The sequence below is a fragment of the Mauremys reevesii genome, linkage group 7 (genome assembly GCF_016161935.1).
Source record: "Mauremys reevesii isolate NIE-2019 linkage group 7, ASM1616193v1, whole genome shotgun sequence".
In the NCBI taxonomy this organism is placed as follows: Eukaryota; Metazoa; Chordata; order Testudines; family Geoemydidae; genus Mauremys; species Mauremys reevesii.
In genome coordinates this window covers 58,279,149-58,291,739 of record NC_052629.1, presented here as the reverse complement: position 1 = coordinate 58,291,739, position 12,591 = coordinate 58,279,149, and the positions used below count along the sequence as shown (strand labels likewise).

At 38.0% G+C, this 12,591-nt stretch overlaps 1 protein-coding gene across 20 annotated transcripts in view; it reads left to right on the top strand.

Moving 5' to 3' along the window:
- The window catches only part of ZMIZ1 (zinc finger MIZ-type containing 1), a 486,685-nt gene extending 474,510 nt beyond the window's left edge, over positions 1-12,175 (top strand). For 19 of the 20 annotated variants that reach the window (XM_039547295.1, XM_039547296.1, XM_039547307.1 and 16 more), the window contains 2 exons: positions 3,825-4,073; positions 7,908-12,175. In XM_039547295.1, coding sequence (XP_039403229.1) covers positions 3,825-4,073; positions 7,908-8,015 — 357 coding nt within the window. In that variant the 3' untranslated portion in view covers positions 8,016-12,175. The remainder of the gene's footprint in view (positions 1-3,824; positions 4,074-7,907) is intronic. The other variant, XM_039547309.1, reaches the window with a different exon arrangement.
- The last annotated feature ends 416 nt before the right edge of the window (positions 12,176-12,591 follow it).

Sequence of the window (12,591 nt, the reverse complement as noted above, 5' to 3'; positions counted from 1 at the left end):
TCAGCTGATAGTTCCTTCCTGCACTTGAGGGGGATTCTCAGCTGACAAGTTATGGCCAGTTTCCATCTCCCTTGTGCTGCCTGAATAGCACAAGGAAATCAGCTTGGATTAGAGAATCTTTCCCTAAATCTTCAGATATTTCCCGTAGAAGAGGTTACGTTAGGATTCTAATTTAGCTATTTGAGTATTATAAAGTATCCATTATTATCCCTTTGTCTTTCTTTCTCTTCCCTCCCTTAAAATTATAAATCTTGGCTTGACTATAGCAAGCATTCAGGAAAGATTACTTTAAACCCACAGCTTTTCAGTAACTGCATTCCATTGCACAGACTCAGACAGAACTGGACATCAATACATTAAAATAACTAAGTAACACACTGCATGATAAGAGATGTATTAACATAAAAAATGGTCACTGAGTAGTTTTGGTACGCTGTTTACCTTGAGCTCTGTAGAGATAGCTTGTTTATTATTCTTCTATTCACTGAGAATATAGAAATATAAAATTGCATACCAATGACCATCTAGCCCAGTGTCCTGTATCTAACTAACATTGACCAATGAATGCTGGATACTTCAGAGGAAGTTGCAAGTAATCCCTTAATGGACTGTATAGAGTAGCCTGGATAGAGGGGAAGCTAGTGAAACTTGATCCTTCTTCACACACCATGTAGATCACTCCAGGAAATGGAGGCACAGTGTGTTGAGATATAGACAAGTTCTGGTAACAGTGAATTCGATCATCAGAAATATCATTATCAACAGTGGTGTTCCACCTATGTAGCAAGAAGAGAAAATCAATCCCCAATTCAGCATGTGGCTACGAGGGGAGAAATAAACCCCCAGATTATAAAGTGTTTTGGTACTCCATCGTGGGAAAGGCTGTATTCAGATGTAAGATAAGACTGCAACATAGTAGGTGCAATTCCTTCATATTTATATATTTTCATAACATTTCAGAGGTTGCAAATAAGTTTTATGGAGAAGGTGGTTTCAGACTAATTTCAAGCCTATTGCTCTGAAAAGCAGAGGAGAAGAAGAATTCCGTATGAACATGGTACCCAGATTAATAACGTACATTTAGTGGCACTGTAACTCTCTGCGGTGAGATCCAAAGATGGGCTGCTGAATTTACATCTTAATCGGTTTCCCACCATCAATTTTCTATTGAGGTCAAAGTAATATTAGGTTTTGGCTAGCATTTTTCAAAATAGCTAAGCAGGTATATTTCACACCAAGATTCCTGGAACTTAGTGTTAGTCTTATAAATGTGGTCAGTGCTGTTTTGTGACATTAAATTGGAGAAGGGGTTTGAATCCCTATTTCTGGTATAAACTGCTATTGGATAGATTGTGTATATCTCCATCTTAAGTTATAGGAGTACAAAAACCCAGAAAAGTTTGTGGTCTTAGAAGTCTTTGGTGTGCACGCCATGCTGTAAAACAAAAGTAGTTTTGTTAGACTGTGCATCCAGCATTTTTATAATATGGATTAGTGTCTTTAAGATACAAGGATAGGGACATGAAGAAATTAAAGATGTCTGAGTGATGTTTAGAAATGCTGCATCCTGCTTTTGCATCCTCATGAGCTTTTTTTCACTGGTAGATTTTATGGGGTTTTATGGTAAATAATACACTAAATAAGGTGGATTTAAAGCCCCAATGTCTTTCTGAGACACAAGTTCCTCTTATAAACAACATTCAAATGTAGAGTTAGACATTGGTCTATAATGCAGCTTTTTTGGATTCTCTGTCCTGCGATGTTGTTGTGAACGATCATTGTCCATCCAGCAAATAGCTCAGGCACCAAAATATTTATTGGACTAGCCAGAAATATCATTTGTCAACAGTGGTGTTCACATATTGCCTAAAATATTTCTCTGCTTTGAAGTGTGTCTATCTGAGAACATAAGAATGACTCTTGGTTTAAATAATTGGTTTTATAAATATCTAGCAATTATTCCAGCATGTTCATACTGTTGTGCCTTTTGGGTTTAAATGACATAAATTAAACAGGAGTCCAAGATAATTATATTTTTAAAAAAATCTTTCCCATTTTATCAACACTACTGTGAATTATTAAAAATAAATATATTTTTAAAAATTCTAGCTTACTTTTCCCGACTTCTGGACTTTAGTCACTTTGTTAGATATACACTGACTGTCCAATTTCTCTTGCATTTCATAACGTTATTAGCTTTGACACTCATTTACAGTAAGGCCTGTATTGGTATCACTACATTAGTGAGGGGTGTGATTTTTTTTTTATTTTATTTTTTACTGATCTAGTTATACCAGTAGAATCCTTACTGTGGACACAATTATACTGGCATAAAGGTGCTTTATAACTAGTATAGAGCTTATTCCCCTTCCTGTATGGGAATAACTATACTGGCATAACAAAAGCCCACACTAGAGTGGGTTACCCCACTTTAACGATACCAGTGTAATGAATTTTGTGTTGACAAGGCTTAAGGCTCTTTTGCACTATTCTGGCAATATAAAGAGACCTCAATTACAGTTACATCCACTTTCAGCACCATTTACATAGCCAGAGTATAGAGTATTGTAAAGGGACCTCTGTGTAAATGACAGTCAGGCCCACTGGAAATTAAAATACAGAATTGTAGACAAATATTTGAATAAAAATGACTGGTTTCAGTTATATTGTTGACTGTTGTAAAATATTTCTATTACCATAGGCTTTTTATAATAAAGCTCCCTTTTGCTTTCCAAAATTAAAATGTTCCAGCTAAATAACCTGACAGTTCCCTTTGAAGTGAAAGGGTCAGTTCTGACAGAGTTTTGCTGGCTTTTGTTGGTTTGTGTTGGATTGTTTTCATGCTGTTGTTTGCATTTGCTCTTTTATTTCAGCTCTACTTTGTGGCAATATGTAGCATTCCTCAAAAAAGTTCACATTTGCTTATCCATCTACCCAATTAACGTGAACACATTGGTTCCATGAACATTCATGCACTTTTTTTCTCATGGCACCAAGGTCGAAGTCCCAGGAACACTCCAACATTAAAAGTAGCATGGAAAGGAAGGAGGGAAATAGGGCTTGTGCCCTTTGATTGCTTCTTTATGATGTGAATAGAAGAACAGAAGACCATTCCCCATCACCCCAATAACAGAGTTTTGAATATTTGTTTAATTTGGGGGTTTGGAATTTTTTTGCACATAGAAATGTCAGGACTGGCAAGTCCTGACCTTCTTGGATTTTGAAAGAGGAGTTCTTGGGTGACTCAGAGGTGGACTGGGAACTTTCTCAGCCTTTAACTGAAGGACAGAGGTCACTGACAAAGAAAGATTTTCTGCCAGGTGTTTTTAATTAAGTAATAACCAGAATGGAATAGAGTGTTGTTAATATTGCCTTCTTAACCAAAATAGTCAGAATAACGATCTCTTGTCTTCTCAGTTAAGCAGGTTTCCCTTGACTAGCTTCTTTGATGTCACCCTCCTACTATTTCACCAGTCATCTATAGACCCTTCCAGAAAAAACAGGGTCAACCATATCTGGATTATTAATGCAAAGAAATAAGCAGAACCTTCCTACCCTGCTCTTTTCTCACATTTAAGGCTTTGTTTACCCATCATGAAGAAGCAAATAAATAGCACAAATTCAGTGCTCTCCCCCCTTTGTGGAAAACCTTTAAAGAGACAAACATTTCCTCTGATATTGGGACATGGGATTCTCTTTTCTGATGGCCTTTTTTTTATTGTTTTATTTTAACATTCAGTTGCGGAATTTCATTTTCTTCAAACACCTTGAGCACTGTACCTTGTGGCCTCACTTTCTTTTCCTGCTTTTTTCCTCCTTCGCAGATCCCTCATCCTGGCAGCACTGATCAATCCCATAGTTCCATGCAGCAAGGTTTGCACGTACCTCACCCCAGCAGCCAGTCAGGGCAGCCATTACATCACAGTGGTCCTCCTACCCAGCAGTCCCGGCAGCCACCACAGGCCGCTTCTAGCAACCATCCACACAGTGACCTGACTTTTAATCCCTCCTCAGCCTTAGAAGGTCAGGCTGGTGGACAGGGAGCATCTGACATGCCGGAGCCCTCACTGGATGTAAGTTTGTGTCATACTATCATCTGCCTGCCTTGGAATGTGCTTTACATTTCTGAGAGATGGCGGGGGAGGGCAGGGAGAGGGAAGGGGAAACAGCTTTCACAGCACATGTCATCGTTTCATGCATTGTTACATGAACGTAATCACTGAAGCTGAGATGATAGGCACTCTTGGCTTGCTGAGAAAACCTTTCTGTTGTAAGCAGCTTCATGACACGCAAGCCATATCTTCTCTCTAGTGACGGTGTTTCCATGGGGCCAAGACAATAGATCATTTAAGCATCTGATTTGTTTTTCTTCTTTGGACTGGTGAGCCTGCATTATTAAGGGCTAAATCCTGAACTTACCATAGGCCCTGAGTAAGGGGCAGAGCACAGTTGCCCTGCCCCAGATGCATGGACTGAATTGTACTGAGAAAGTCACAGTTCAGAGCCTGCTTCCCCTCTTGCTCCTAGGACATAGTAATCTGCTCCAGCCTGGCATCATTTACCATCCCTTTCCATGCTAACTGGTGTCTGGGTGGAAGCTTGTCTCCACCCACACCCACCTGTGCAGTAGCAGCCCTGCAATGGCTGCTCTCCCTCACCATGCACTGCCCAGCCCTGAGGGTTCCACTGTAGGGGAGCAAACTAAGAGAATGCCTTTTGTCCCTTTACTTCCCTGTTTGGTTGCTTAAGGCAGCTCATGACTGAATCCTGAGTTACTTCTGTATCCTGTTTTAAGGCAAACCGTAATCCTCTCTTTCAAACAAGGTTAAGGAGTTAGTTTATCTGTCTCCAGGAATCCTTTTGGTCAGCCAAGCACTTCTTCAAACATACATTTCTTAATGCTAGGGTTTGGTTTGGTTTGGTTTTGAATATCTTGCTCCTGTCCTCATATTTTCAACCTCTGTTGTGAACTCAATACATGGTGTGATTATAACTTCCAAAGAAGTGCTTACTCTTGTGCTGCAGTCTTGCACATGTATTTATTGCTCATGCTTTTAAATGTTCTCTGTCACAGAACAGCACCGTGTCTTTAAATAGCCATACAAAAGGAGGAAGGGTGGAAGTAGGGGAAACAGGATGACCCAAGTCATTCTGGTCATTCCTCCTTCAATAACTATGAAAGTTTTAGGCAGGTAAGGCTCAAAGGCCATGTCTACACTTACAAGTTTACGGCGGCACAGCTGTACTGATACGGGTGCTCCTGTAAGAGCGCTCCTGTAGCCACATTATGCCAACGGGAGGGAGCTCTGTCATTGACATAATAAAACCAGCTCAACAAGCGGCGGTAGCTATGTCACTGGGAGTGCGTCTCCTGCCGACATAGTGCTGTACACATGAGCACTTAAATGCTGACAAAATGTATGTCGCTCTGGGGGGTGTTTTTTCACACCCTGAGCGACAAAAGTTTTGCCCACGTAAGTGCTAGTATAGACATGGACTTACTGTGAGCCAGATTCTGCTGCCATTCATAGCAAGCTCACTGAAGCCATTGGGGGATGCACTTTGAGGGGCAGCTACTGAACAAAGCCATTAAAGACCACATTCAAATAGTGTTAATAGTCGCATAAACAACTAGGCTCCTTCTCATACAAATGTTTAGGTAACGTAGAGAATGCTCTTTTGGTTGAGGCACTCATTCTTTGGGGATAATCACAGTATAGAAATCGGGATAGATAGAGATGGTTATCACCGATAGAATCATTTTGGATTCTTGAAGAGGCCCTAAGATTGCTTTACCTAGGTAATGAGACCAATACTGCAGAATGTTCAGTAGGAGTTCCTTGAAACATAGGTAGAAATTCATTAGGTGATGACTTTAGTCTTCAATGAACATGTTATGAAGTAATGATTGGATAAAAATGCCATGCAGTGTTATCAGTGAACTAAAAGATAACTTCAAAATGTGCAATGGCTAGTAATCTAGCATGGTGTACTCACTGTTGGGTGGCTTCAGTGTAGCTCAGTATGATGATTCCCATAACATGAGAATTTCTCTTCTGTACAAAGATCCACATTATCCAGATATAGATGTAGATCTGTTCTTGTGTTTATACAGCAATTCAAGACACTCTAGTTTTCAGAAGTCGTCTTTTTACAAGCTCAGACAGTATGCCAAGATACCTAATAACTGGCACAAATAACTAAACAAATTATATTTACACAATAATTCATGGAGGGCCACACAGATATATCTGCTTAGTTTCAGCCACATACTAACGACTCCCTAATCTTTTACAAGTGCTTCTTTATTTTAAATGCACCCCCCAAACTTGGAAAAGTATGGCTTGCGGGATAGTGGAGAGAGAGATTGTTTAAATCCATCCATCCAAAAAATGCATACAGTGAGCCTCAATAACATTACGTTAATTCTTTATCATTAATTAACTGTAAGGTCTTATACTCTGTACAGTGCTTTGCATGGCGAGGCCGCAGTTCTGAACAGGGCCCTCTATACAGAACTGTAATACAAATTATACTCATGTATGGAAGGGCTGCATGTCATTCATTGCCCAGTAGTCTTTGTGGTGACAATGCTTTTTTTACATTTAAAGCATGTTCCTGAATAGAAGGTAGATATTGTTAAGAACAATAACAATTTTTTCCTCTGGGAGACGCAACTTTTTTAATCATCGCAATCATACTTTTAAAAAGCAAATACAAAAAGTACAATCTTTGTGTTTCTCATAAAACTTAGAGATTATGTTTACATTTCATTTTTAAAATATTGCAAGATAAATTTGCCTGTTTTAAAGTTAGGGAATGAAAACTGTATTTGCATAAGAATACTAAAAATATATTAGTGTAATATTAATATATAAAGTGTAATATATTAAAGTCCAGCTTTTAGTTTTGCAGCATTGGATAAACACATAGCAACTAAAAGTGTGCATCTGAGCTGCTATTTCATTTGTTGAAGTAATCCATATTTTTTATCTTGGCACTAAAAGAATTTTGAATGTAAAAAGTCCTTTTCACTGCCACAGTTTAAATTTGTCATTTTTGCTTTTTACCAAGAAACTGTTAGGAGCAGAATAAACTGTAAAATATCATTGGTTGTGAAACTGAATAGTTAGAATTCCTGTGTATATGTCAGACCAAAAAGGGATCTGAATGGAATTTTGAAGAAGAAATTTTCCCTGTTTGAAGCATTATGTCAGTGGGAATATATCTCAAAATATTTCTGCAGTTATTCTTCAAAAGCTGTAGTGAGTGCACTCTGCTGTCAGACATGGGTATAGTGCCTCTGAGTCACACATGCCCAGATTGGGTCACCCATAAGATACTGCTGCCGATTCACCTTTCCATGCAGATATGTATAATCCTACTTTGCCTACTTAAAGCTGAGAGATAATTGTTGATCAAACTTAGTGCATATTTAGAGTATGTATTTGTGTATAACTTTTATGAGTGCTCCCTATGAGGAAGTCATATACATGGGCAAGAAAAACCTTTGCAAATACATCAGCCAGGGAATAAATTGTAACCCACAGAATAAACTCACTTTGCCCTACACAAAAGGAATTCATGTTAAGGATGTTGGCCTTGAGACTGTAATTGCCACAATACTGGGATGACTGAAATTCTCATGCCAAAAGTGGGTTATATAGACTTCCCCAGTCAAGAGTTCAGACTAAATGATCACAGTGGTTCCTTCTAGCCTTATACTCTATGAAGTGGCCAAAAAATCTTGATATTACACCATCTTAATTTGTCTTGTTTATGCTTTGGATTTGTTCTGATGTAGATACATTACAGTCAGTTTCCAAGTATGTGCAGTTTTTAATCCCTCGTTCTGCCAATCTGTTTCCATTACCTTTAATTTTCCTTTTAACTTTATATTTTTGTAGCTGCTTCCAGAACTCACAAATCCAGATGAGCTGCTTTCGTACCTGGATCCTCCCGACCTGCCAAGCAATAGCAATGACGACCTTCTCTCTCTCTTTGAGAACAACTGAAACCCTATGTATTTTCCCCACTCCCTCACTTGTCCACACGTGGGTAGCTGCACAAAGAGGAATCTTCACACTCCCTTTCCACAGAAAAAAACAACAAACTCAGACTCAATCGAATGGTGCACTCCCTGCTTTCTTCATCTCAGAACTGGTTTTGTCAGCGTCACTGACTGTGAAAGCAAGGCAAGGGGGAAAAAAGAAAGAAATGCAGTGATCTCGTAGAGTGCTGCTACCTGTCACAACGAAGCATAGACAATAGTGCAGCTAATGGAAACCCCATTCATTGTTAATCCTATAGCGAGAGAGTTCTGTGATACACATAGTGTGAAGTGTACTGGCAAGAACCAATCTTGGCAAGGAAACAAAAGGCAAAAGAATGGAACTGTCCTAATTGACCGGTCTCAGAATGTCCTTCCAATGAGTGTTCTTCCATTTTTTTGATACCCTTCCCCGGCTTTCCCTCTTTCCCCCCTCAACTGCAGATTTGTGTTGGACAAATTGTATTGGCCACACACATAAAGGAAAGCAAACAAACATCTAAATCACCAAAAAGCACAAATAATACAATAAAAATCAAAAGTCGGAAAGAAATGCATCAAAGAGAGACATCTGCATAACTAATGTTTGTCTTCAGTAGAGGAGCCCTGAGAATCTCCAGACGGCAGACAGTGTGTGTTTGTGTTTATAAAGCGTAGGAATCTGCAACACCTGTTTGCAAGGGATCCCTCTGCTCAGACACACAGACTCAGAAAAAAAACCTTTAAATTTGTTTTGGGGTTTTTGGTGTGGGGGGGTTGGTTTCAAATCACTACCATTTGTGACTGTGTCGTTATCCAATTGTTGACATGATTATTTTTATCCCATATATCCATACAAAGCAGAAAAAGAGCGGGGAGGGAGTGTAAAAAGTTTTCTCTCTCCCAGAGCCTTCAGTGTGTTCCGTCTCTGTGTCATTAGATCCTCTGTACTGCACAATACCTAGCAGGACAAGCTGGATGAAGGCAGGGAAGAGCTCACTGCCGGATGAGGAGAGTAACATCACTCTTGGCATTTTTGTTTTTATTTTTTAAGAGCTTGAAAGGAGCATTGAAATTGGACAGACACCTTAGAGCTTCTCTTTTGTTTTGCTTTGTGTTTTGTTTACAAGACTGTTACACATAATTAAGCCTTTTTCCGCCCTTTTTTTTTAACTCTTTAGCAGCCCAGGATGTTTTATTTTTCAAGAAGGATGGGCATGGGGAGAATAAGTAATTGTTGGTAGGTTACTACTGCCCTCAACAGACCCTGCTGCCACAATCACTGTCTTGCCCTTGTAATCTGTGCTTCTCGTGTGGTTGCTTCTCCTGCATGAGCTTCCTATTGCTTTAGTGCCCATTTTTGTGCGCTCTCGCGCTCTCATAAATTATGTACAGTAGCTGTGTAAAAAGTGCATGTGTGCCAACTTTGCCCTCGTGGTGCGACATTTCAGCTTTTGCCCACTGTACAGTTATTGCTTTCTTTATTACAAAAGCAAATTTGACCACCACCACCACCCCATCCCACATCCCGTCAAATAGTCCCTTAGTTGTTCTGAACAATATGTTTTAAACTTAAGTGCCAGATGGAATTTTGTTAGGATTTTTTTTGTCTGTTTGAATATGTAATCCCTCCTCCCCCATTTCCCTTTTAGTTTGCAATGCTGTAAATGGCATGACACGTGCTTACAGTTCTGGATTTGCTTTCCTCACCAAAGTCAATATTTGTAAATTCTTTGCATATTTTTGTTAACATTTCCCACTACTGCTGTACATGCATCGTTATATATATATATGCTAGTCCGCAGCACCTTGCTGTAGATATTAAAGGAAATGGCGGTTTAGTTCTTTTATTTTCCAATAGGCGTATTGAATTTGTCAAACATTTTATGTAGAGGTGTTCCCACACTTATATTTTTCCTGTTTTATGTTTTTTTAAAAGGCGCTGTTCATTATGCAAAATCAATTATTTTAAGAATTGCTATTGTAAATATCTTTGTGAATATTTTAGTATCGTCTTTGATAATATTCAACATTTTCATCATCTGGTTATCCTTTTGCTGGTGTTTTTAAATACCTTGTCTGGAAAAAAAATGGGTCCTTTAAAAAAAAAAAAGTAGGGTTCTTTAACAGAATGAGGGAGCATTTTTTTCTTTGATAAATTAGTCCAACTTTCATATCCATTTCTCAAATGAATTGATACATCAGGCAGTACCTGGGCAATCAGGTTCCAGCTCTGTCATGCAAACTGAATAATAATAATCTTCATTGACTGTGTGGGTGATTAGGGGCTGGTTAGTGGCAGACATTTTGCCTATATCAGCAGAACCCCTAAAGCCAGCCCTGAAAACAAGTAAACATGCATTAAGGCAAGCAGCAAGTATATAAGATACAATATGTACATCACTCTTCTGTTCCTCCAGCCTTTGAGACTGGAGCTGTCTAACACATAAGGGTGTTGGTGGGTGGGGCAGGGAAACATTACAGTATGTTTTATTCTGCTTAGAACTGTCTTTTTCTTCTCTAGACTTGACCAGCTGTAGAGGATCTCTGCAGAATGTTAAAGATATCTTGGTATAATACATGGTGACGTGGTTGTGGCGTAGTGCCACTCTCACGCAATTAGTAGGAAAGACCATCCTTCAGTTACCAATGTGTTTTGTAGCCGGTTTTACTGTAGTAGTTTTCCCCCTGTATTTTTGCTGCATCATTTATGTAGGTGTTGAAGTCATTTGCATGGGCAGATAATGATAAACTGACTTTGTATTGCCTTTAGGTATTTGGGGGGTTTTAGTCATAGATCTTGGAATAAAGAACACTTCTCACTCTGAGTTGGAATTGGTTGCTCGGATTCTGTAATTGATTCTGTTAATGATTATTTAATTGCTCTACCCTATTATTGCTCGAGCAGCTGGCTAAATTAGCCACCTGAAATGATTTGTCTATTAAAATGAGTCTACGCTTTTCAAACCAGATATGTTAAGAATCAATCTATTGCTAATTGGTAGTCATCTAACTGTATCGTGTAGAGGTATCTGTTGGGAAACATAAACAGAAAATCCCACAGAGAATGGCAATGTGGTTGGGGTGGTTTTCTACTTCATACATTAATAACAGAGAATTAAATGGATATTTTAAGCCTGCAGAAACACTTGGTTCCTAAGCAAAAGTGACACTAGGATTTTTAGCCATCGTCAAACTGTCAGAAATTTGAGACAGTTTCAAGACTGTTCATCAGCTGACATCAGGTACTGTACAATAGATTCAGTATGAAAAAAATTCTAAATGAAAATATGGATAATTTTAATCTGTTCACTGCCATAATGTTAAAATGTAGGGAAAGATCTACCAAATAGGATAATCACTGTTATTTTTCCTTTAAAGCTTAATTATTATATCAAATTCCCAGTAGTGTTTTAATCTGCTTTAGGTTTTTAAAAATTGTTTCCTTATGGAAGCTCATCTGGGAAAGAACCCACAACGATCTACAGTCTGCCAAGACGTTATTATAGGACTGACAGATACACACCGATGTCTGCAGTGGAGACTCAAGGGACATCTGTACATATGTAAATGATGAATAGAGACATGTTAACAGAAACGCATTCATTTTCCTTGGAATGTGCATTGTTTTTATTTTGCAGGAAAAAAAAGCTTGAAGCGCCATCTTATGTGGAAAATGAATCCTGTTTGTTAGCGTTTGTGAAGTCTCAGCATTTGTTTCACTTTCACTTCTGTAATATACTCTGACCCTTTGTGGAAAGAATTTTTTGTTTTGTTTTTGTTTTACCTACATGTAATAATTAGCTTAAGTGTACTAGTCTATCACCTGTGTATTTTTAGGGTGCTACAGAAATAATGAAGAAAATAAGGGGATTTAAAAAAATTGTAACCAAATTCATACTTTGTACAATTTTTGATATCATGATCAGAGGAGAATTAAAAAAAAAAAGTACAATCTGAAGTAACATGCAAAAATGGCCATTGTCTTTGTTTATACATTGTATGTACAGTACAATGCAATCATTTCATACTTTAAACTGGTCAGAAAAAATAATTGTGATTTTTAGTCTTGCAAAACTGTATGTAGTTAGATGATGTGACAACCTAATATTTATCTAATAAATATGTATTCAGATGAAACCTGTATATTAGGTGTTCATGTGGTTATTTTGTATTTAAAAATCAAATTATTTGACAATTGCTAGACACATATATTCTGTTGTAACACTGAAATATTCTCATTTGCTCATGTTAATTTTTTTCCTAAATAAATTTACAAAATTAAGGTTTGGCTAATTGGCAGCTGTTTTGTAAATTTGAAGTTTCTTTTTAAAACAAACAAAACCAAACCCAGTTTATATGTTAATTTAAAAGTAACTCTAATGTGTTATGGGATTTTTGTGGGAGGAAAAGTGAGAACAAGAGAGGGCCAGTATTTTCTGTGAACATTTTTGAAAGAAATAAAATAGTCTTTTTTTCAAAATGTTCAATGGAATGTTTCTGTTTTTCAATGAAAAACTAAAAAAAATTCAGTTTGAAGTTTTTCAAACTAAAACTGGGAA